The 26,285-nt window shown below is 40.9% G+C and overlaps 2 protein-coding genes across 4 annotated transcripts in view; one reads left to right on the forward strand and one right to left on the reverse strand.

The window, feature by feature from the left end:
* LOC109410282 (DNA-binding protein D-ETS-3) overlaps positions 1 to 20,856 on the forward strand; it is a 300,930-nt gene extending 280,074 nt beyond the window's left edge. For all 3 annotated transcript variants that reach the window (XM_062852064.1, XM_062852063.1, XM_029878411.2), the window contains 2 exons: positions 1,054 to 1,259; positions 19,858 to 20,856. In XM_062852064.1, coding sequence (XP_062708048.1) covers positions 1,054 to 1,259; positions 19,858 to 19,994 — 343 coding nt within the window. In that variant the 3' untranslated portion in view covers positions 19,995 to 20,856. The remainder of the gene's footprint in view (positions 1 to 1,053; positions 1,260 to 19,857) is intronic.
* A 2,164-nt stretch (positions 20,857 to 23,020) lies between these two features.
* On the reverse strand, positions 23,021 to 24,714 carry LOC109410283 (UDP-glucosyltransferase 2). The gene is made up of 2 exons (XM_019683829.3): positions 24,548 to 24,714; positions 23,021 to 24,486 (listed from the first exon to the last, which is right to left on the reverse strand). The coding sequence occupies exons 1-2, from the start codon at positions 24,655 to 24,657 to the stop codon at positions 23,025 to 23,027; spliced, it is 1,572 nt and encodes a 523-aa protein (XP_019539374.3). The 5' UTR covers positions 24,658 to 24,714; the 3' UTR covers positions 23,021 to 23,024.
* Between the last annotated feature and the right edge of the window lie 1,571 nt (positions 24,715 to 26,285).

The raw sequence follows: 26,285 nt of genomic DNA on the forward strand, positions 1-26,285 counted from the left end.
AATACAGTTTATATCCATTTCTTTAACACACCCTTCCTCCAACATTACAACAACCAACTACATATCGTGGTTGAATGAATGCCCCCTCCCTTTCCGCTGCCTGAAGCATGTGATGGCTGTCAAGATGTCACATAGCGTCACCAGTGACAATGAACCAGACGACGACGGCGATTGTAACAACACAAAATATCGGTAGAGTTATACGCTTCACGGTCGCCAAATGTAGCCGAAAAGACCGTCGGCTTTTTCATCACCACATTCATATACTGCTGCCATGTTTTACTCGGTTGTTCCTCAAAAGGTCCTTTGTACGTGACCGTTCTCCTCGAACTGTGGTGTATCACTTGGCAAAAGAAGTTGATTTTTTAATCTGGTTTCATCTTGGTTTTATTACATTCTAACAATATAATACTTTTCAGCAAATCCACAACTTTTGGCTTAGCTCTTGAGGTATTACCATCTGGAATCTAAAGTTTGTTTTAATGGCTCTTCAATTTTCCCTACGGAATTCCAAGATAAATAAGTCCAGGCCTAAAAATGATCTGAATAAAGATAAAAAAAAATAAGCTTTGATCTAGTTGTATTGATGTTTATGCTACAAACCAGACAGGCAGAATTTACCTTGGTTATAAAATAAGCTTTTGCCACCAATTCGTAGTAATTACGACCATAGTGCAGCAGCGGCAAACAGACTTGCCTTCGTTTCCATCAAGCACGTGGATCTTGTGACGATTGGTTGACAGGACCACAACAACCAAATTTATGCCACAATAGGGTAGCGCCGGCACCTTCTTCTCAGTCTCTCGGCCAACCGTAGCGAAAGAGCGTGCCTGTGGTTCGTTACAATCGCCATTCAAAAACGAAGAAAATTAGCTCGATGTCGTGTAGCTTATCACGGCTGGAAAATCAGGACACTCGTCGTAGACATACACACACAGAAAGGCCACCCCAGCACCACACGGCAGGCGATTGTACCTGATTGAGACACTTTTCTTATTCCTATCCTCGCTTTTAATGCCATTCTCCCCGTTCTTTATTGTTCCCTTCCAACAGATATTACTACGATAAGAACATCATGACCAAGGTGCACGGCAAGCGTTACGCATACAAATTCGACTTCCAGGGGCTGGCCGCGGCTACGCAGCCCCAGACCGACCCGACCTACAAGTACCAAAGCGACCTGTTCATGTCGCCGTACCACCACGGGGCCAAGCTGAGTTCCTTCATGAGCCCGCACCACAGCATGACGTCATCTTCCGGTGAGTATTCATTCAACGGCCGAAACGCTCTGTTGTTGGGCACATTATGGGTCAATTTTTTTTTTTGAATGCCGTAAACAATACTAGAATACAATGTTATCCATATGCTACAAAGCTTATTGCTCATCTATCTCATTCCATCAGTACAGTTTTCTATTTCGACAAATTTTCAAAAAAATCTATCATGAATTTATTGCATATTTAAAATTCATTAGAAATTTAAGTACCGTAATTTCGGGTGAAACTGATCAATTTTCGCAGTTTTTGGCGTCTAATTTTTGAATGTTTGTCGATATGGTTAAATTTAATTTCATTAATAAAACAGGTACGACCATGGTTTTCATCAGTCAACGAGGCTGAAACTTTTACAGCAAATCATTTTATTATAATAGATATCATTTGAAATAAATAAAACCAAAAAAAAATACTTTCGGGGTGAAGTCGATCAGTCAATGAAATGCCTTTGTAAGTGCTGAAAATATTTTTTCCATCTGAATTAACCACCACGGGTTTAGCGAATACTTGGCAGCTATAAAGATTCATTCGAATATTCATTACATGTGCGATACAAAACACGGATACGGTAACAAAAGTTCAAAAGTGTCTATGAAGATCGCTGAACACGCGGTTTCGGAAATTATTGATTTTCATACCGAAATATGTGACTAATTCGCTGTAAACCATGTAAACTCATCATTCAATAACCCTTGAGCCAGGTGGTGGCCATTTTCCACAAATTGTTTTAAGTTTAAAACGTTATTTTTAACAAATAAAAATGGACCTCTCATCGATCAATTTCACCCGAAATCACGGTATACCATCACCTTCTCAACCAATTTTTCTATGTAGTTCAAAACTTACCGTGTGGTAGAAATTGTTCGTAACACTCAGAGTTGGTGTAGCTTAGCTTCCAAATGTTATTGTAAACATTTGATACTTCAAATTTAAATTACACAAATTAAAACTGCATGTATACTTCGTTTAACCCTTTGAGACCCGAAATTTTTAAAGTGTTATTAGTTTTCACGAATTTCTATTGTTTTGGTGCTCAAATACATAAAATGGGTAAAATATGGTGCAGAATATTTTTTCTAGATATCCTTTCCCAAATAACAATGACCTTGTAGAGGTTTTGAAATCCGTAATAAAACCTTATGCCTTTTAAAAAACCTAAATTTTTAATGGTTCCAAGAACCTCTTTTAGTATATTTGACTAAAATATGTTACTTGGGATGACATCCCAACCGTTTACTTCCTAATGTCTACGGGTGTAACAGGAGCTTTTTCATTACACAAATGTACGATATGTCCAGTAAATCGTTTTAGAGTACAACAGAAATAATGAAATCAGTTGGGATATTCTAGGTCATCCAAACTGTTCTTAAGGGGGGTCCGTGGCGTAATTGGCTACACGTTCGCTTGATAAGCGGATGGTCATGGGTTAGATTCCCAGCTGCCAACCCCCCCCCCCCCCCCCCTCCAACAAAAAGCTCGTCAGGGGTCCGTTCATAAACCACGCAGACTTTATGGGGGTAGGGGGGGGGGGGGTCTGGCCAAAGTCTACGCTCCATACAAATTTAACTTTTTTTTTTGTATGGGCAAAAGCCTACGAGGGGGAAGGGGGTCTGAGATGATCAAATTTTGGTCTACGTGGTTTATGAACAGCTGCTTAAAGAGACACATGAGCCCATCCGTCCAACACTATGGCCGTCTGGAAGTTGACTGACCCTCTTCTGAGCAAACTCGCTCTAATGTTCCACACCCGGATTACGGCAACCGACCAACGGCGATGAACAATGGACCCCACTTTGGATTGATGGAGCAGTAGCACGTGCTCTTCGATCTACTGGCACAAGTAGACAGTACAAAAATAGAATTAAGTAGATAAAGTAGTTACACCGCCACTGTTCAAATGGGCTGTTGACAATTGATGTCGCTCTCGTGATGCCCAAGTTGGCGAATAGAGCTTGTAGTGTAAGGAAGGAGATTTGAAGAATAAAAAAACTGTTCTTGAGTTTACACCCTAATGTCTACGGGTGTAACGGAAACTTTTTTCATTATACAAAGAAGATTTGTAGTCTAACACATGTCCAGTGTGTCTTTTTTATATATTCAATTGTCATCATCAGATTAGTTGAAATACCCTAGGTCCTCCTAGGGCATTCAAACTGTTATGATGTTTTGAATTCAGCATTTACAATGGTTAGAATGGGAAAATATGGTAAAATATATGCTGCCTCAAAAACAAAGCACATGCTGGCTGGTAGGCGTAAACAAACACGAACGGTTCCATCTAGGCAGTAAGGTTACGATAGACGGGGATACCTTCAAAGTGTTGGAGGAATTTGTCTACCTCGGGCTCTTGCTGACGGCTGACAAAAATGTGAGTCATGAAATTCGGAATTTATTAGCAGAAGTCGGGCTTACTACGGGCTCCAGAAGAAGCTGCGGTCTAAAAAGATTCACTCACGCACCAAATGCATCATGTACAAAACGCTAATAAGACTCGTGGACCTCTACGGACACGAGACATGGCCCATGTTCGAGGAAAACCTGCAAGCACTCGGAGTTTTCGAGCGATCCAGCATCCAGAAAGTGGTCAAAGCCGGAAGGATACGGTAGGCAGGGCATGTTGCAAGTATGCTGGATAACATCCCTGCAAAGCTGGTGTTCGCTAATGATCCGGTTGACACAAGAAGGCGTGGAGCGCAGAGAGCACGATGGGTGGACCAGATGGAGCATGACCTGGCGAGTGTTGGGCGCGACCGAGGATGGAGAGCGGCAGCCACAAACCGAGTATTGTGGTGTACTATTTTTGATTATGGCTTGTCTTAAATGTGATGTTGAAAAAATGAATGTAAAGGGAATAAACAAAATGATCGGGACGGGCAAAATTTGCAGTTGTCAAAAAATGGTCAACTTGCTGTAACTTTTAGAAAAATGAATCAAAAATTCTCAAATTTCTTTTGTATGGTAGTCAACTAGTTGTTTTCAAATTTGGGAAAGATCGGAAAATTCTACATGTAGTTAGAAATAATTCAGAAAAAGGCATGATTATCCGAGAGCCAAATTTTGACTGTTACAACTTTGGATTCAATGAACCGAATTCTATGAGCATTTATGATATAATGATCTCTGAAAAACGTTTTACTTTACTTGAAATTGTTAACACGGAAAAAAACTAAAGCGACTAGAATATTTTTCTAAATTAAACGCCAAATAAGCCAAACCTTCAACATCGTTTCAAAATTCAAGATGGTATTTATGGTTCATTTAAATTCCCTCTAGTTGACTTAAATATAAATATGTTTTGGAAGGAAGTAACAAAATATCCGGCAATAAATTGAAAAAAGTTATGGGATGCATTTTAAAAGAAGACCAATATTCTAAAAAAAAATCATGTGATAAATTAAATCACTCTAACTTTTTTTTCTTGTGAACAATTTAAGTTAAGTCAAAAGTTTTTCAAAGCTCATTAAATTCATGAATGCTTAAAATTTTATTGCATTCGGTTCACGGAGCCCGGAAATATAACAGTTCAAATTTGGCTCTCAGATAATTATGCCTTTTTTATGAAAAATTTCTAACTGCATGTAGAAGTGCTTCGATATTGCTCAAATCCGGTAGAAATGATATTTACCAAAATGTTTATACTTTTTTATTATTTTTTTTTTAATAAAAAATCAATTATTATTATAAAACCTTTCAAAAAAAGCAATGTTCTTAAAGGCAGATTTGAGCTGCATTTTTATTTAATTTTCAAATTTTGTGCTCATATATGTATGGAACGACCATGTGTCTCCATCACTTTAAGATTGCTGTTTATTTTATTTATTTTTATTTTTATATACATTCAGCCATGGGCTGTACTTAAGCAAGTAAATAAAAATGCCAGCAAATTCGCCTGCTGCAGAGTGAATCCTCCAGGAATTGCTGCAGGCATTTCTTCAGAAGTTCCCTTAGAATTCCTCCATAAATTCCTTCTGATTTTCCTACAGAGGTTTCTCCTAGAACTCTTGAGGAGCTCCTTCTGGAATTTCTCCAGGAGTGCCTTCAGAAACTGATCTTAGAGTTCTTTTAAAGATATCTGCAGAGGTTCCTTCGAGGGACCCCAGATATTCCTACTAAAACTGTTGCAGCAATTTCTTCTGGTGTTCCTCCAGGAATTAAATCTGGAAATCTTCAAAAAGTTCCTGAGGATTCCCTTCCTGAGGAATCATTCAGCAGTTCCTTCCGGGAATTCTTTCAAAGTTTCTTCTGTGTTTTTTTTTCTGAGATTCCTCAAAGAGTTTCGGAGTCTTTCTTAAATTCCTCCAGGATCTGCTTCGAGGATTCCCTCAGGAGTTCCTTTACGATTTTTTTTATTCTATTTTTTTCCCTCCCCTGTTGGGGAAATTAAGCCACTGCGTCGAATAGGCTAAACTTTTGTGGCATGTCCCGTTTTGATATTCGCATTCAGCCAGCTAATTACCATGTGTCTAGTAATCAGCTACTGCCACAACGCGTCGTCTCCCAGTCAGGTGCAATGGAATTGATAAACTCCAAGACCTTCCCAGGCAGGACCAGATCTCACTGCTTCACTCCTGTTTTTTACACACATATGTGTTTGTGACAAACAATAATCTGTCAACTCGTAACCCAAGTAACACAGAAAACATCTTTCAAAATCAAAACTTCAAAAGATGTATTATATCTGTAATATAAGTGTATCTGGAAGCATGTTGTGTTATTTTTAGGCTTTAATAATGTTAGCCGATTACAAACAGCAAAAAAATATCATAGGTTGCACCAAGTATTAAATAGGAACATTTTACTAATATATAACAATAATAGAGCATCATGCAAATCACTCATAAAAGCAACAATATTTTTATTTTACGGAAGCGCCTTATTTTGGGTCAGCCCAATTTTCATAACAGCACAATTCAATCTGAAGCATAATTTTCATGGCCCATATTTTTGTCGGTAGTGGACAGATAGATCTCCGACGTAGATGATGATGTTGAAGTAGATTTGTGTTGACTGTCTTCATACAGAGCGTCGAAGACGATGACTATGACCACGGACAAGTTTGATCTGAGCAAGTTGACTCTTGAATTTCGCGATGCAACTCGAAATCTTGTGTACGGTCGAATAGTAGCTACTCACATATTTTTTATGGATATCACCAAACATCATCCTAAGACCTCTCGGCAGCAGCTGGTATTATCCCGAATCAGATAGCGATTAGTTTAATTCTCAAATATCCAAAAACGACTCAGATTCACCACCAACAGCAGAGCGGAGAGAACAATAATAATGTTTACGTTTACATTTTGACAGATTCAACCATGCTGAAACTAAGTTATAATGTAGTTTTTTTAAAGTTTAAATTTAGAACTCAAAACATAATTATAGCTCAATAAAACGTTTGTTGTAAAAATGTTTTAAGTATGTATTGCTAACGCAATTTTAACGCAAGGTCTTCAGATATAGCGTTTTCTCCAAAGCAAATTCATCCAAATTACAGTACCTGTCAAAAATGTGCATGTACCAATATAAATATGGAAACCAATTGGAAATATATTTTTCCTTCAATTCTTTATAAATTTCGAAACAAAACTATTTATTGATTTCATATCACTCTAATCTCACGTGTGTTCTGAACAGAGATAAATCTTAGGCCCAAAAACAATTATTATAATAACTTTAATAGTTGTTTACATTTTTTGTACGGCACTGTAAGCTTCATAGACAATCAGCCATATTGATTCTTCATGTGGAGTCAATAAACTGAAAGAACAGCACAATTTGGGAGGAAAATTTTAATGGTTATGGTAGACTTTTTTAATTGAACTCTGCAGCGCTTGAAATCTGGGTGAGCAAAATCGACGGTTCCACCATAAATTTCAATTCGCATGTAAAATAGCGCTACCATCATTGAGCATAAACCATTAGTTGGCTATACAAATAATCAACAACCATTATTGAATTCAGAACATTTTTCAAAATCCATGTTTATGTGGCTGAAGAAGTCAAATATATTTATAATTAAATTTATTTTGTTTTTCTGTGTTTTGACAGTTTATTTTATGCTACACATATTGTTGGATATATTATTTTTGTAGTATAAAAGCTTTGTACCAATTATATAGCTTTGGGATAGCTTAAATCCAACCTGTGCAAATAATGTGTAATATAAATGTTTTTTACAAGTTATATTACTACCAAAATGTATTATTTGAGCTTATGAATGTAATTGTTTTATATGTGTATTTTGCAAGTGATATTATTGATAAATATTTGGATACATATTTGATAGATGGATGGTATGTTCTACATCATTAGTTCAAGCGACATAAATGTGTTGAGATACAACTTATATTACATGTAAGATGTTTTATAAGCCGCCATTTTTTGCGCTGTTTTGATTGTACAAGTGTTCAAAATTAAGTAAATAATACAAAAAAAATACACTACGTTTTGTATGAATAGTGAACTTTAAACACTTACATAGCTTGTTGTGTTACTTGGGAACCCTATGCCGGCGCCCGTAGCGTAGTGGCTACACGTTCACCTCATAAGTTAATGGTCATGGGTTCGATCCCAGCCCCGGCACTTGCAATTTTTCGTCAGTTGCTCTTCACCCCGAGAGCAGCTGACACCTGACTCCCTTCTGAGCATATGCTCTAACGGACCCGGAAACTTGGATATCGGCTAACGGCAACTCATAATGGACCCCCAATTGGACTGGAAATGGAACTGGAACAAGAGCCACATAGCTACACCGTGCTCATCATTCTACCATGGACAGGGTAGAAAAGTGACAGCAGTGCAAAGGCTACCAGTTCGAATTAGAATTAGTGGAATTAAAATAGAATACATTTAGGCGCAGTACAAATATTTTGCATGAGTCGTTAATTTGATATTAATTGACCAATTTACCTTTTGATTGCTTAAAAAATATGTCCATACTTAAGATTGCAGTCAAAAAAGCCCGAAATGGTATGTTTTACCCTATATTTGGAGGTGTAGCTCAAAATTTTGACGGGCTGGAGCAAATCAGTCAGAGACACATAAGTTTGCTCTTGAGACAGACCAATAGTTAATTTTTGATTCGCTGTGCAATTGTTTAAATTTATCTGTGAAAAACTGTATGTCTAGAATATTACCATGCATAGTATATGTGAAGTGAGTGGGTCCAAACATATTGCAAAGTTCCACTTTAACCAATAAAAAATAAAATCTCCCTGATTGAACTATATTCATCAAAATGATTGTATATATTCGCCAATTCAAGCTTGTGTGATCTAATCGAGTGTAAAAACAGTCCTCATTTCAAAGATCCGTCATATTATTGATTCGTTACGGAATCGATTTTCCCGTAGTAAATTATATTTCCTCTCACCTAATGCGTCGTCTAGTGGCTCTTTAAACCGGCGGCGTTAGAGGGAACTTGTAGTTCACCAACTCCAACTCGCGCAAATGGCCCCTCCACCAGTCGTCATCGCAGGCTGTAAAACACATTGAGAATGGAGTGATCAAATTTCCTTCCCTCCCAAGAAAGCGCATCCTCGGAACATTCACCCACCAACACACATTCAGTACTTCCATCGACCGACGACAGTCGTCACTATGCCATCCTTGTGCGGCTCTCCCCCACACACAGTAAAACACTTTTCACGCCACGCTCCAAAGTGGGTGGGAACGACGACGACCGGCGCAGACGGAAGACCTCAAGTATCATCTTCTTTCCTACGCATCCTGTCTCGCTCTCTGAAAGAACTCCCCCTCGTGCATCGGATGTCGTCTCTTTCTTTCTTCCTCTCTAACAACTGCTACTTTACTTTACGACTTCATATTTGTTAGTTTTCAATTCGGCGGAACTATGGAACCCTGCCGACAGCGTGTCGTTCGTCGGCGGCCGACCTTGCCACTTGTCTTCCGCCCTTTTTTGGGGGTTTCTTCCAAACCAGACGCTCTGTGCTGACGGGTGTCGCGTGCTCCTTAACCGAAAAACCGGGGAGTCTGACGGGAAGTGGAGAACTCCGACTGACTGTCCTTTGCTATCCATCCACTCGAACCGAGCCGCCCCACGCGCGCACCCGGGTCCAGGTCGAGACGGATAAGGAAACGAAATCGTTCTCCTGGCTTAATTTCTGTTTCCCTAACTAGTTCCGTTTCGGAACGGCTTGTTTGTTAGACGCTTCCGAAGAGCCGTCATTTCTCCGTCAAAAAAGGCACCAGGAACCTTCGACGACACGAAGGAAAACGGAGGAAATTAGTGCTAATATTTTTTCCTACACTTGAAGTATCACTGTGAAGTGCTTGGGGAAAAAGGGTTGATGAAATTTGAATACTGAAAGGTTCAGTGTTTTGGAAACACGAGAATGGTATCTTTTGGTTTGCTTGATTTTTGCACACCAGTTATTTTCAAAGAATCAGAAATTAATTTCTTACAAAGATAAGAACATTGGGATAAACGATCTTACTGCCTTCCTCATTAAGCTTAAATAAGTACACATCTGGTAACACTGAGCAATACCAGATTTACGCAGAAAGCTGCATTTCTGGGCGTGATGATACCGTATAATAGAGTTACTTACTCGCAGACAAACAGAAATAACATTCACAATCGTACTTACTTGAATACTTGATGAGAAAAAACTCCTAGCGGTGAGTCTACGCCAAATGAAGCATTCTCCACTTGTCTCGGTCCTGGGACAATTGCTTCCAATCGCCCTGAACGTTCATTTTATCATTTCATTTATTTAGTTAACATCAAATTCATGATAATACTGAATCAACAATTCGCCGCCATAATACTCGATTTGCAGCTGCAGCTCTCCAACGTCCACCTGGTCCGCCCATCGTGCTCTCTGCGCTCCACGCCTTCTTGTACCAACCGGATGGTTAGCAAACACCAACTTTGCAGGGTTGTTGTCCAGCATTCCTGCAACATGCCCTGCCCACCGTATCCTTCCGGCTTTGGCCACTTTCTGGATGCTGGGTTTGCCGTAAAGTGCAGCGAGCTCGTGGTTCATCCTTCTCCGCCACACACCGTTCTCCTGCACGCCGCCGAAGATCGTCCTCGTGTCTCGTGTCCGTAGAGAACCACCTGTCTTATTAACGTCTTGTACATGGTTCATTTGGTGCGGGGTGAATCTTTTTTGACCGCAGTTTCTTCTGGAGCCCATAGTAGGCACGACTTCCACTGATGATGCGCCTTCGTATTTCACGGCTCACGTTATTGTCAGCCGTTAGCAAGGAACCAAGGTAGACGAATTCTTCTACCACCTCAAAAGTATCCCCGTCTATCGTAACATTGCTGCCAAGGCTTGTCATGTCTCGCTCAGTCCCACCTACCAGCATGGCGCTGTCCATAAACTACGTAGACTTTTTTCGGCCATCTCAGACCACCCCCCCTCCCCCCTCGTAGACTTTTGTTCATACAAAATTTTCGAAATTTGTATGGAGTGTAGACTTTGGTCAGACCTCCCCGTCCCCCCTAAGAGTCTACGTAGTTTATGTTGAATAGTAGGCAGGAAAGCCCATCACCTTGTCGTAGTCTCCGTCGAGATTCGAATGAACTGGATAGTTCACCCGAAATCCTTACGCTGTTCTGCACACCGTCCATCGTTGCTCTTATCAGTCTAGTCAGCTTCCCGGGAAAGCTGTTCTCGTCCATAATTTTGCATAGCTCTGTGCGGTCGATGCTGTCGTATGCCGCTTTGAAGTCGATGAACAGATGATGCATTGGGACCTGGTATTCACGGCATTTTTGGAGGATTTGCCGTACGGTAAAGATCTGGCCCGTTGTCGACCGGCCGTCGATGAAACCGGCTTGGTAACTTCCCACGGACTCATTTACTTTAGGTGAAAGACGACGGAAGATGATCTGGGATAGCACTTTGTAGGCGGCATTCAAAATGGTGATCGTTCGAAAGTTCTCACACATTAACTTGTTGCCTTTCTTGTGGATGGGACAGATTATCCCTTTTTTCCACTCCTTCGGTAGCTGTTCGGTTTCCTAGATCTTGACTACTAACTGGTGCAGACAGGTGGCCAACTTTTCCGGGCCCATCTTGATGAGTTCTGCTGCGATACCGTCCTTACCAGCTGCTTTGTTGTTTTTGAGCTGGTGGATAGCATCCTTAACTTCCCTCAGCGTGGGAGTTGGTTCGTTCCGGTCCTCTGCTGCACCAACATAGTCATTTCCTCCGCTGCCTTGGTCCTCCGTGTCTACATTCTCTTCGCCATTCTGGTGCTCGTCGAAGTGCTGCTTCCACCTTTCGATTACCTCACGTTTGTCCGTCAAGAGGCTCCCGTCCTTTTCCCTGCAGATTTCGGCTTGCGGCACGTAGCCTTTGCGGGATGCGTTGAGCTTCTGGTAGTACTTACGTGTTTCCTGTGAACAGCACAGCAGTTCCATTTCCTCGCACTCCGCTTCTTCCAGGTGGCGCTTTTTCTCCCGGAAAAGACGGGTCTGCTGCTTCCGCTTCTGTCTGCATCACTCCACATTCTGTCGGGTTCCATGCTGCAGCATTACCGCCCGCGCTGCATCCTTCTCCTCCAGAACCGCTCTGCACTACTCGTCGAACCAATCGTTTCGTCGACTCCGTTCTACGTACCCGATTGTGCTCTCGGCTGCGTTGTTTATGGCTGCTTTGACTGTACTCCAGCAGTCCTCTAGAGGGGCCACATCGAGCACACCCTCGTCCAGCAACGCTGCCTTGAGATTCTGCGCGTATGCGTTGGCGACATCCGGTTGCTTCAGTCGCTCTAGGTCGTACCGGGGCGGCCGCCGGTAAATGTACATTAATAACGCCGGTAAATGTACATTAATAACGGAGAGTTTTGGGCACAGTTTAACCATCACCAGGTAGTGATCAGAGTTGATATTAGCGCCACGATAGGTTCTGACGTCGATAATGTCGGAGAAGTGCCGTCCATCAATCAGAACGTGGTCGATTTGCGATTCCGTTTGTTGTGGTGCTCTCTAGGTGTAACGATACGGGAGACTGTGCTGGATGAAGGTGCTACGAATAGCCATGTTCTTGGAGACGGCGAAATCGATGAGGCGTAGGCCATTTTCGTTTGTCAGCTGGTGGGCGCTGAACTTTCCAATCGTCGGTCTGAATTCCTTCTCCTGGCCTACCTGAGCGTTTAGTTCCCCTATGATGATCTTGACGTCGTGGTTTGGGCAGCGGTCGTACTCACGTTCGAGCTGCGCGTAAAACGCGTCTTTGTCATCATCAGTGCTTCCGGAGTGGGGGTTGTGCACGTTTATTATGCTAATGTTGAAGAATCGGCCCTTGATCCTCAACCAGCACATTCTTTCGTCGATAGGCCACCAACCGATCACGCGCCTCTGCATATCGCCCATCACTATAAAAGCTGTTCTCAGCTTACGTGTGTTGCCGCAACTCTGGTTGATGGTTTGATTACCTCTAAACGTTCGCACCATAGATCCTGTCCAACACACCTCCTGCAGCGCTACGATTCCGAACCCGCGGTCCTTCAGTATATCGGCAAGTATGCGGGTGCTCCCGATGAAGTTGAGAGATCTGCAGTTCCACGTACCGAGCTTCCATTTGCAAGTCCCCTTTCGTCGCTGTAGAAACGTTCGCCCTGAACGTTTAGAGTCCATAGATCCTCCTCAACTACATAAAGCTTATGTGTGCGCAGTCCACCACGAAGCCAATGGCTTCCTGATTCTCTGCTGGAATATAGTTTTACTTGAATTGTTCTTCTGGGATAGGAGCTAAGTATCCAGCCCACTGCAGCCTGCCGTGTTTAATTCGCTTCACTATATCCTTCCCTTTATATACTTGATACAATTCTTAGCTCATGCGATGCCGTCAGATGCCGTCCTCCAGTTTATCGCCGAGTATTGTTCGCAGTACATTACGTCCAGTCCGCTTAAGTTCTCTAAACGTCCACGATTCATGGCCATACAAAGCGACCAGTACAATCAGAGGCTTGTACAACCCGAGTTTATTCGTCGGTTGTAGTCTTCAAACGTGACTTCAGCTGGTTTTGCAGACCGAAAAAGGCCCAATTCGCATCCGAAATTCGTCGTCTCATCTCGCAGGTAGCATCATTATCGCACATCTCTTGAGTACCAAGATAAATAAATTCGTCCACAACATCAAATTTTTCACCACCTAGCACTACTTTGTCACCACTGCCACGGCTGGACCGACATTGACTACCATCAGTCATATAGTTGAGCTTTGTGGTGCTCTTAAATGGTCAGAATGCCTCTTCTACGGCTCCACGGCCAGTCCCGATGATTTCGATATCGTCCGCGAAGCTTGAGAAGCTCGGCCGACAGTTCGTCTTCCTCAGCAGCCTGTCTGCCATCGCCGATTATAATTCTATCTGACGCTCTTCCATTCCCACCGTTCAACAATTCCTCGAAGTGCTCTCTCCTCCTGGTAGCCACCATTGTTTTGTCTATCAGTCTATGAAGTTTCAATCATGGTCGTTGCACATGATGGAAGAAGGCGCTGTTTTTCTCAGCACCCTAATCACTGTTTCGTGAAACCTCCGCATATCATTATGTTCTATACCCTCTTGAGCCTGAGAAGTCACATTTTACCAGTGAATCAAAATTCAACCATCGCGCAACAATAATGACAATGTCGCAACCTGTATTTGTTGCGACAAACAAACCCATGCGACATAAGTTTGTCCCAACTTGAAAATAATGGGATTAACATCGTACACCACGAGTTTAGAGATTTTTAAGCCTTGCATTGCGATTTTCGAACGGTAACTTCGAGTCGGTAAACACTGCAACTCTGGTGAAGCTCTATCATCAAACAGTTTCGACTTTGGGTTAGCAATAATTGATTATTCACGAGTTGAAAAGTTCGCAACAAATTCAGCTTCCGTTTTGTCTGCAATAAAAAATTTCGAGATCATGTCCATATCTGTTACCAGTAGGGATAAAGAGTAATCGTCGCACCTTCTTTGTTGCTTGTTTTGTGCCTCTTTTGTCTGACAATTCTCTTCACTGCATTTTACACATGGTCTCTTTATTTTTACGGTGGATTCGTTTTTCAGCAACTCTGACTTTCCTATATCGTCCCTGCTCTGCCGAGTCCTGACACCAGCACCCGGCTTCTGGAAACATTATTCTTGTCCGTTATTCTAAAAGTTACAACATCAACGACGTCCAAGAAATGTCGGTCACCTACTAACACAAGGTCGATTTGGGGTCTCCAGGGGTACTTGCAGATAAGCTTGCGTACGTAGTCTTTTGAGCATTCTTCATAGGTCTTCACCAGGCATTCGCCAAGCATTCTCGATCATAGCCATCATATATTTAACCATTAGCACAGAAAAATAGACGCAACATTAGTGCAATTTCCATCGGGCACGTTTTTAACGATTGTTTTGAATCTATTTGATTGTCTATCTGGGGATGAACCAGCCTCGGGCTGAATTTCCCCATAATAAAGAGCTAAAAATAATTATTGACAATCTTACATCATGAGGTGCGCGCTTCGTTTTCCTTGCGATTTGACGTTCAACACTAGCGCCTTCTGTAAAGCTTAATTAAAAAGCATAACTATCCAAAACTGAAATAGTACGTTTCTTAAGTATGAAAACAAAATCGAAGAAAATACGCATGTTCGATTGCCCGGATTGAGAAAACGAACAATTGGACATTCTTGCGATTTGTTGTTCAATTTAAGTGCTACGTTGTTAAAAGTGCTTTTCAGTTTTCGAAAAATTCCTGCCGTCGGAGAGTTGCGTCAATCTTCTCATGTATCCTGTTAAGGATCAATTTGCAGAGGACTTTGAGAACGATACACAATAACATGATGCCCCGTCATTTATCGCATACAGACAGGTCACCCTTTTTGGGTACCTTTACTATGATGCCTTGCATCCAGTCGGCCGGAAATGTCGCGGTTTCCCATATGTTGCAGAAAAATTGATGCAGTAATTGTGCGGATACTACGGGGTCAGCTTTGAGCATCTCACCTGATATGCGATTGAGCCCTGTTCGATTTCATGCTACGGATGGCTGTTATTATCTCCTGCACTGATGGAGCTTCGATGTTGACACGGGTAATGCGTCGAACCCTTGGCGGATCATGCTGGGGTAGTCATAGCGTGGCCCACACTTGAAAAGGGTTTCCAAAGTGCTCGAACCAGCGTTTCAACTGGTCAGCCGGGTCGGTCAGTAACTGTCCAGACGTGTCTTTCACTGACATCGCAGCATTCATTTCAGTCCTACTATGGCGACGTGAAACATCGTAGAGGAGACGGATGTCGTCGGTGATTGCGGCTTTCTCGCCGGCTAGGGAGTCCGCCCACGCTCTTTTGTCCTGTCTGCATGAGCGTTTCACTTCCTTCTCGAGAGCCGAATAGCGCTGACGGGCTACGGCTTTGGCTCCTCGTGTTTTCGCTCGCTCTATCGCGGCGTTGGCGTTCCTTTGCTCCTCTATCTTCCTCCTCTATCATCTGTGATCCACTTCTTTCTCCTGTTGCGTAGCTCACCCAAATTATTCTCGTAGGTGCCTATGTATGTAGACGTTCTTGCTGTTCCTACATTGATCTTTTACGCTTCCACCTTCTGGAATATCCGCAGCACGGTTCTCTAGCTCCTCGACGGACCTTTTCACCGCAGTGTCTTCCAGTCGGCGTGTGTTGAACCGGCGCCCGATTTTCTCCTCCTGTTGCTGGATCTTGGCAATGCGCAGTCGGATCTCGCTGATTAGGAGATGATGGTCAGACGCAAACTCGGCGCTACGTTTGTTCCGCACATCAAGAAGGCTCCTCCTCTATTTTCGGCTGATGCAGATATGGTTTTGATGTGGATTTGATTTTCCGTGACGACATCACGGAAAAGCGATCCCATGTCAATGTTGCTACAAAACTCTGCAAACAGCTCTCCGTTTTTGCTCGTTTCTCCGACACCATGGCGTCCCATGACGTGCTCATAGTCCGAGTTGCCGGAACCAACCTTCGCGTTGAAGTCGCCCATGATGATCTTGATATCACTTTACGAAATCTTATCCACGACAGCATTCATTTGGCTGTAAAAGCTCTCTTGTCTTGCATTTCGGCAGCATCGGTTGGCGCGTAACATTGAATCATAGTAAGGTTTCGAACCCGTGTTCTGAATCTGGCTACAATTATCCTCTCATTAATAGGTTCCCACTTCATGAGCGCAGGGTGGGCGTGAGCGCTGAGCATGAAACCAGCTCCACGGTGATGTGGAGCGTGTTCATCTGGTATGCAAGAGTATAGCAGAATAAGGCCCGATGCCCGATTCGCTCAATCCTAGGATCTCAAGCTTTATACGGCATGCCTCATTGGCTTGTCGTGCTAGTTTATCTCGCTAATTAATACATTCCATGTTCCAAGTATAGTTCGTTGTTTCGCGCTAAAATCCGTTACCGTTGAAACAGTTCGTAATCTTTGATTTTCGGTTTGGCAGAGAATGCCTTCAGTTAAAAACGGTTTTATTATAGAATGAGGAAATCTGCTGATCAGATGCTAAAGAGGTGTGACCTCGGAAAAGGTGGGAGTCGACCCACTAAAACCACAGAGAACAGACATTTAAGCTCGAACAAAAATACGTCGAAAGCGTGTGTGAAGGATTTAAGTGTACCTCCACGCCATCAACGGAGACTGCCCCACTTATAAAATCAATTTGACCACAGGATGGCAGTGTTCATCGTTAAAAAACACTAGCCCACAAAGCGATACGAGCGCTCAAATGCCAGAAGCGGTGAACACTGGATACAAAAATGACAACACGACAGTGTAAGTGATGGGATGCTAGCGCCTCGCAACGGGAGCATTACCACATACATATCAGACCGTTACAAAGTTTTACACAAGGCAGAAAGTAAAGATAGACGTCTGTTCTCAATGTCAAAACATAATTCTCTCTCTTCCTTGACTTCACGTTACGCCCGTTAGGGATGGCTTCGAGAACTGCAGTTAAACATGTTAATAACTGTTGAAGTGCTCAAAGCTAAAAGCAGGCTTTGTCCCAGTGGAAACGTTACAGAAACATGACACTTTGAATAAAAAAATGGCAGTTCAAATATACACGAGACTACAGAGGTAACGCAATCCAATACTTGTAATTTGTTTCTCTTTACTGATTTTCATTGAATTCACACAAAAAAAAACAGATTAATCCACCTAGTGGTGATAGTGCCTTTCTCGTCGAATATGTACTTAAATATGAACTTTTCGTCGACGTTAGCCAAAATGTTCCTGAATCCTGAAAACACTTCATATAGTAAAGCAACAATTTTAACAAAGCCATCATCGATTTTCGAAACTTATTGATGATACATATTCCGATGTTATGTTCAACAGCAAAACAGAGCTGAAAAATATCAGACCTCACAGTTGACTGCTAGGCTACCTTAACCCTAGTCGTGTATTGGGGTCATTATGACCCCATTACATCCAATACGACAGCGGGGTGAGCGTCAGCTAATGCATGAAGAAGGTTAACTTTATTCACAATCACAGATCACTTTGTGATCTTCGCCAATGTTTATTTCAGCACACTTTAGGCTATATTTTATTATCATTGGTAACATGATTCATGTAAAATTTGACCTTCCTACGAGAAAAATGCAGAAAATGTAAATTTTCCATTCAAATTTCAATCGCAATGAGAAGAGTGAGGGCTCAACCAGCCGCACCCAAATTGGGAGAAGTAATTTTAGAAGCATAAGGAGATTGAAGATTGAAAAACTGAATGTGTTGATGCGAGAAAATTATATTTTTTCCATAAAACGTTAATCCATCCTTCTATACATTTACACTGCAGGAATCTGAATTGGTGTGATTTGAAGAGATCGCTTTGGTCACGATTTTGTTTTCTTGCATATATGAAGACTTTGACCATTTCTTCACTTATAATCATACCCAACGTTTACATGCTATCAAAAAAGCCACAATTTGATTTATCGCTTTGTCATTTATTTTGTTCACCTTTATAATTCCGCTATTTGATGTGCAGCTTGCATGAGTTTTGTTAAATTTTACGTTTGACCACTTCTGGCGGGACGCCTAAAACCGATTCCGGTTGTCTCAAATATGGTCTGAGACTATGTTGTTGTCAACTGTTCATCGGGTTACCTGAAAAGCCGAAAATTAATGTGATCTGAGGCTATTTTCTTGCTAACCGTTCTGCAATTTTTGCAAAAGCCGCGATTTTATACATCGCATGCATGATTTTGGTTCACTTCTATTATACCACTTCCGATGGAACACCCGCAACCGATTCCGAAATATTATTACAAGTTCTAGATGTGGCCTGAGACTATTTTCTTATTGATCGTTCATCAGATTATCAAAAACGCCGCTATGGTTTAGTTCCCTTCTATATTTTACCACTTCCGACGCGTTACTCGTCTTGTCACCAGTTCTGGAACACTACCGGTTCTCCCAAATATGGTCTGAGATTATTTGTTGATTAACCGTTTATCTTGTTACTGAATAAGTCATTGATATGTCGCATGTATTGGTTCTCTTTACATTTGACCATTTCTAGCGGGACACCCGTAATCGGTTCCGTAACACACTGATATGGCTTGTGTCTATTTTCTTGCAACTGTTCATCATGTTATATAAAAAGTCGTGATTTGAGCTATCGCATGCATGGGTTTGGTGTCACTGCCGGCCCGGAACCGGCTGGGGAACACTACTGGTAGTCGCTTAAATAGTCTGAGCCTATTTGCTTGCTAAAGTTTATTAGGTTATCAAAAAGCCATGGGTTTTGTTCAATTTCATATTTAGCCGCTTTCGGAGGGAAACCCGGAACTTGTTTCGGTACTACTGACAGTCCATAATGTTGTCTTAGCCTACTTCCTCAATAACCGGTCATCAAGTTGTCGAAAAAGCCGTGATTTGATGTGCCACATGCAAAAATTTTGTCCTTTTATATACGGCCACTTCCGGCGGAACACCCGGAACCGGTTCAGATATGGTCTGAGACTATTTTCTTGTTAACTGCTCATCAGGTTATCGAAAATGCCGCAGTATGATGTGTCGCATGCATGGATTTGGTTCACTTTTATATTTCGCCACTTCCGGCGGGACACCCGGAAACGGTTCCGGAACACTACCGGTTCAGATATGGTCTGAGACTGTTTTCTTGCTAACTGTTCATCAGGCATACGGCATCTAAAATGCCGTAGTTTGATGTGCCGCATGTATGGGTTTGTTACATTTTTATGTATGGCCCCTTCCAAGGGTACTGGCCCGAAACACGTAAATGGCCATAACTCCGGAACGGCTGGACCGATCCTAACCATTTTCAATAGGAAACAATGGGACCAGATTCCGCGTCGAATGAACCGTCGGTCATTAAAATCGGTTGAGGTTTACTGCCAAAAAGTGATGTGAGTTTTTTTGTACACACACATACACACACACAGATATCACCTCAATTCGTCGAGCTGAGTTGATTGGTATATGTGACTTGACCCTCCGGGCCTTCTATCAAAAAGTCGTTTTTGGAGTGAACATATAGCCTTTCCAGTACACTTAGTGTACGAGAAAGGCAAAAATCAAAAACAATTTCGCTTAACATTCAATTTTTCTATTTATTCTTTCTATTTTCCAGCATCCATCTTCCCATCGGCGGCATCCTGGGGCAACTGGGGCAGCCCGGCGACGAACCTGTACCCTTCGCACACGATGTCACACGTGACGCCATCGCATGTCGCACCCCATCTTGGATCGTATCCGCACTACGCATGACCATCACCGACGACGACCACCTCCACGCATCATCATCACCACTCGCAGGTCGACAACTTCGACATCTACAAGAAGTTGACGCCGTACGAATAATAGCAACAGCCGCAGCACCACTCTGAAGCTGCCACTGAACAGTTCTACCGACACAACCTAGATAAATGTATTTTAGACCATCTAAGCAAATGTCTCAACTTTTAACCTTCCAACCGAAGCAGACAGAAGGAACGCGGGAAGATGCAAATATTTTAAAGATTATACAAAATGGAATTCCAAGTCAGTGTATACTAGCAATATTTTTGATGTAAAGAAAACGAAACTCATGTCGCAAATAAGCAAATGAAACAAACTAGTCTTCAGATAAAGGATCGAGTCATCGTAGATATTAAAATTAAAATGTATAAAGTTATTTATTACCTGTACATAGATAAGGAGACACGTTAGAACTATATTTTGTTTATGATTTGTGATATGTAAAAGATAATTGGCAAGTATTACCAAACCACGGAAATCTAGTCTTCTAATTATGTTTAATTTATTGAACAAAGCAGTGCAAAAGTCTCTAGTTGGTAGGAATTGCAAGTAAGAATTCTGTTCAATAGGTTGTAAATCATTCTCTGAAATATTTCTCATTTCACAAATAAAAAAGCAAATATTCGTACATACAAAGACTGTGATAGTTAACGACACTTGTTAAAATTTTGTTCTCGCAACAGTTTTTACTCAAATCGTCTACAACTATTGAGGGGGAACTATGTTTTATCATAAAGATGAAAATACAATATCTTTACGTGTAAATGAAAGTCTTAGCTCCTACAACTGTACATAGCAATACTTATACAAAACAGAACATATTCAAGGCGTACAGCTAAACAAAGAAAGCATAAAATAACTTGAGTAAAATCAATTTCAATGGATGTGTTGTCGAGGTAAATGTTACAAAATGAGCGTTATCACTGTTCGTCAAAACTTTTTCTTATCAAAAGCAATTGCAACTCTGTAAATAGGAAAACGCTCGATGTGAAAAACGTGAAATAAAAGACAAAATCCATCAACAATTTATCAATGACTGTAACTACTTTGTGTGAAGTTCAAATGTATCGGGTCCCATTAAACCGGACAGATATCAAAACGGAGTGAAAACAAATTTAAACAAAACTTACAAAACTATTCGTCATTGTGGCTGGTACTAGAATAATGGTCTAATAACAAGCATAAACTCGTAAATGAATGTCTATTTTCCCATCTACCGGTATGTGTGACTTTGTCCAAGTTAAATCTACATGGATAACCTTTGGGCAAAGGCTAAAAAGAATTTCTGTATTACAAATATGGCAAACTACATAACAAAATATATATATGTGTACATTGTGTGTGACAAGCCGACGAAATTAAAACTAAACGAATGAAAATAAAATCAGTCTTCACTGTACATGGAAAGGACAAGAATTATATACTAATTGAATCTGAAAACCAAAAATGCTAATAAATTCGTATAAATGTTTGAAAAATGTAATAGATTGTTGTTGTTTTATTTATCAATTTGTATTTGAGCGCTATCCCATATTGTCGAATGACTCTGTTGAATTTCCCTATAATTAGCATCATCAATTATTCAGATTGAAAACACCAAAAAGCCAATCGCTCGAATGTACTTGAAACCTAAGATTCATAATATAGCAATTCTTGGGATAATTTACGATTTTGCCCTTTGTTCCGTGCTACTGTTATTCAAGCATACACACACGTGGCAATCAGAGTTGCAAACACCATCACGGTTTCGTCTTTCCTAAAAAGAAACATATTAATGAAACCATAAATAGGGAAACCTCTGCCATTGAGTTGCTTCAATAGCGTATATCTTAAGAGGTTCCACAAAACTCTTGACAAGACTCCCCCTTGGAAGCATCCACAAACACTTCATTTCTCCATCGCTGCTTGACATAATGTCGAGAATAGATGTCAGTTTTTAAACATTTGATGAAACCAACCGGTAATCAGTTGGTATACGTCATAACTCCGTGCGTATTCAAGAAGGCATTAAAAAGCACTTTTACAAAAGCACCCTTGATACATACCAGGTATAATACCCAAACAATATTGCTTTCATGCGAATGTATTTCTCGATATCGTGAACAACTTTGTATTAGAAAGCTACAATTGATCTCCAGATTGGTAGCCTTGTTGGTTTACATATAGAGGCATGTTAGCTAGATGAACATCACTGATGTGATGATCGGCAATGCGTGCTAAGCATTTTAGAAGGAAAGAGGTCATGCTGATAAGTCGAAACTCTTTGATTTATCATGCGACGCACCACTCACTTTCGGAATAAAATTTACAGGAATATCACGCCAAGATTCGGGAAAATATCTTGTAGTACAACTCAATACATGTAGATTTTCGAAACATGTTTGAAATAATCATATCCCCCAGAATGATAGGATTAATCCCATGCACTTTTCATCTTAGTGTTCGATGAGCACTTCCACAGTTACTAACTGAGAGCTTTATCTTCCAAATGCCCTATTTACATGTGAAAATCGTGTGGCAGGCACGAAGGAAAATTTCTTTACGAGGAAATCCTGGATCGACTGGGAATCGAAGCCGGAGAATCATAAATAAAAGAAAATAAAAACATAAAGTTCATCCGAAGATTATAAAATCCACTCTGGTCCATATATCCGATGCGATTCAGCATGTATTTATCATATAGGCTATTGGTTCCCTTCTTAAGCAGGTGGCTCCCACTTTCATCCCTACGAAAAACAAAGGATTGAAGCGCTGTTTGTTTTGTTTCTTATTTTTTGTATTTTTTGTTAGAAGTGAGCACCTATGAAAACAAAAAGAACGGAATCAATCGGTGCCATAATCGCTTGTTTTCGAATAGGATGAATATGGGAGCGTGAGATTACTGATGGTACACATACCCTATCCGAATGTTTCAAGAGATTGGATAAATACCTACTACAATCACAATAATTAAAATTTATTATGAGTTTTTGATTTTCTAAAATAAAACAAATTCTCAACTTAACTTTGCTTCACTTTCACATTCTGGTGTAGAAGGGGAAGCATTTTATTAATTATTGTTAAAATAACGCAGGCCATAAAAATAACTGAGATCAATACAAACAGCACAACGTCATACATGTACTTCTTGAACCAGTGCACATTCACAGCACTTGGCTGAAGCATTTCGCTGTCCGGATTTCGCAGAACCCATTCAACCCACCAAATAGCACGCTCCAATGGACTTTCTGGCTGATCGCGAAACAATCGAGACAAGCGTTTCATATTGTCACTGTAACTGCGGGTACCGAGAATATCTTTGATGGCATCGATAAGATCTTTGGCTTGCAGATACTGAACCATGAGCTTCTTCGCAGCTCCAACAGATACACAGTAGTTTATGTTGCGAAACTGATCGGCGAAAAGGGGAAAACCAATGATCGGAACTCCATTCCAGATGGCCTCCTGTGTGCTTAGAAGACCACTATGTGTGATGAATAGCTTTATATTAGGGTGCGCCAACAGATCATTCTGAGGCATCCAGGCTCGTATGAACACATTATCCGGAACTTTCATAGGTAACTTTGATTCGTCTGATTCAAATTTCCATATGAACTGATATTGTGGCAGCGCTTTCATGGCAGTAAGGATCTCTTGGATTCGGTCAGGACCCAATGTATCACTCCTGGCATTTGATCCCAGAGAAAAGAGAATAAATCCATTTTTCGCACGACTCACTATACGCTCCAAATCGTCTGGCAATGGTTTTGCTTTTTGAATCTGCATTCCACCGACTGGAATAACGTTTGGCATCTGTGGCTCCTTATATTGTATCACAGGATTATTATTGATAAACAGCAATCTGATACTGCTCTGAAGGTCCTTTGTAGTCGGAGCATTCGGGAAGACTTGCCTAAGTATGACATCGGATTCTGGATACAGGTAGACATCCTTCAAAATTATTTCATATAAATCGTAGAACCAGTTATGCAGACGTTGCCAAAAATTCATTGCTTCTGGGACGTCATATGAATGATTTGGAATAGACCCAGAATAGGCATACGATCCGATCAGAGGTGATGATGTAGCTAATGCATTGTACGGCGCCACCGGAATATAAGGTGGATTCCCGAAACGGTACATTAGGAGCGATGCAAAGCACGGTCCGAACATGTAGTCACTCATGAAAAGATCAAACTTGAAGTTGTCTGGATAACTCATAAGCTGCTTGAATCCTTTCGATCTAATTCCCGCCTTACAGCAGATTATAGTGAATTCATCCAACAAGCGAAGCATAGGCATGGGACTTTTATGCATCTCGAAAAAATTCAACATTTGGCGAGTACTGGTGTTGTACATTTCATCGTAAATGTTCTCCAGATGGACGTAGGTTACGTTCCTCGGCGGATTCTTCTCAATGTCCGGACTTACAACAGTAACGTTATGACCTCTCTTTGCCAAACCGTTCATCAACGGGCGGAGCCTGGAATATATCAAAACAACTTTTACCCTTAATGTCATTAAAGTGCTTGAGTTATTCGTACCATATTGAATGACTGGGTGATGGAACTCCGGACAGGATTAGAATATTGGCACCATTCACTATAGCCGAGATGATGATTATTATGAAAAGCGAAATTTGAAATTTCGTCATTATAGAATATTAAGTTTTCAATACCAAGAGCAAGGACTAGAATGGATTGACCGGAGAATTGTCATTGCACTTTTATGCCTACAGTTGTCTAAAGAAAACAGCAATTCATGCATCAATACCTTCTGTTTGCATCTCGCGTAGTAAAACCTCTTATCGCTCGATAGATAATAGGGGAAATTACCTATTCTCGGCCGTTTTGTTCTCTTCGTCTTTGGGGGTTTTTTGAAACCTATTGAACTCAGAGTTGGTCTCAAATCCTTCCCAACTAATCTGAATTATATGGCCAAGTTTCAGGCAATTTGGCTGACAAAAACCCCCCATGACGAAGAGAACAAACCTGCCGATAATACCCATTGTCACCCTATATCTACAGTCTAGGTGGCACGTGAACAATCCAAACTAAATAGTCTCGTGGGATAATGATGACTTGGCATTTCTGATGAAAAGTCAATAAGATAAAAGTAAGATATCCAACGTAACTATGACGGGTTTTATCGCTGATCATTATTTATTTATAAATAGTGATAAATAGTGATTAGTAATACACCTTGAATGTAAGTATTTGTATGAATTTGTGTCATCTAGCTCCTTATTGCACCATGCTAAGGAGTGAGGGTTCGATCCTGCTCCGGGCGATTGAAATTTTCGTGAGAAATGCTTTCTTTGCGTATCCACTGGTGTTCTGTTTTTCTGTTGCCTTCTGTTAGCTTCGCTCAGTTTGTTCAGCCACTGGCTGAAGACGGTGTTGTGATGTATAACATTTTCCTAAAATAAATGAAACGCCTAAAGATTGTACGTGTTGGTGATTTTGTGTCGTGAATGTTACCGAGAATTTCGTGATTTTTATTACGTGAATTGTTGAAATGTTAAATGGCAGGTAATACGCGTGATTAGTGTAGGTTCCCCACAGCTTAAGGTCTGAGGTCACGCTCCTCGTGAGAGAGAGAGGATTATTCGATTTTGGGAACTTCAATCGTAATATCTCGAATATGAAGCCAAATATTACAATTTCCACAAGACAATCTCTTCAAAATATATTTTAGAATATTCAGTGAAAATTTCATGATCTTAGACTTAGCCAAATTTGAATTTATTAGAAAAGAGTAAACTGTTGTCAAAAGCTGTTTTCGCCACCTTGACACTTGTTTCTAATATTTGAAGTAGTTAGAGGCATTTGATCACAAAATCGTCCCGACAATCTCTGAGGATATTTCTTATGATCATTTTAGTCCAAAAAAAGTACGCTAACTATGGTACATTTTTAGTAGTCTACATTTCATTTCAGTAAAAATCTAAAAATTGTGATGAAACTTCTCTCATATGAGAGAAATTATTTTCTCATTTTCTCCGCTCGTAACAGACAAACAAGAGCACATGGAATTGTGGTGGGGTTCAGGGTTACCAGGATTGGTCATGCGCATAACACGCATAGTTGCATTTCTAACAATAATATTTACATATTCTAAAGTTATTTATTTCTCTATAAAATATTTTTCATCTTTCTAAAGTAACGACCAAAATAAAACTGAGCCTGCTTTAGTTTTCTATGAGAACTTCCTCGGTTATTGGTTGAGAGCTTACTATGCCAATCGATCATTTTTCGTTTGTGAGGGATTCACTCTATAACC

Source organism: Aedes albopictus, chromosome 2 (genome assembly GCF_035046485.1).
Source record: "Aedes albopictus strain Foshan chromosome 2, AalbF5, whole genome shotgun sequence".
Lineage (NCBI taxonomy): Eukaryota > Metazoa > Arthropoda > Insecta > Diptera > Culicidae > Aedes > Aedes albopictus.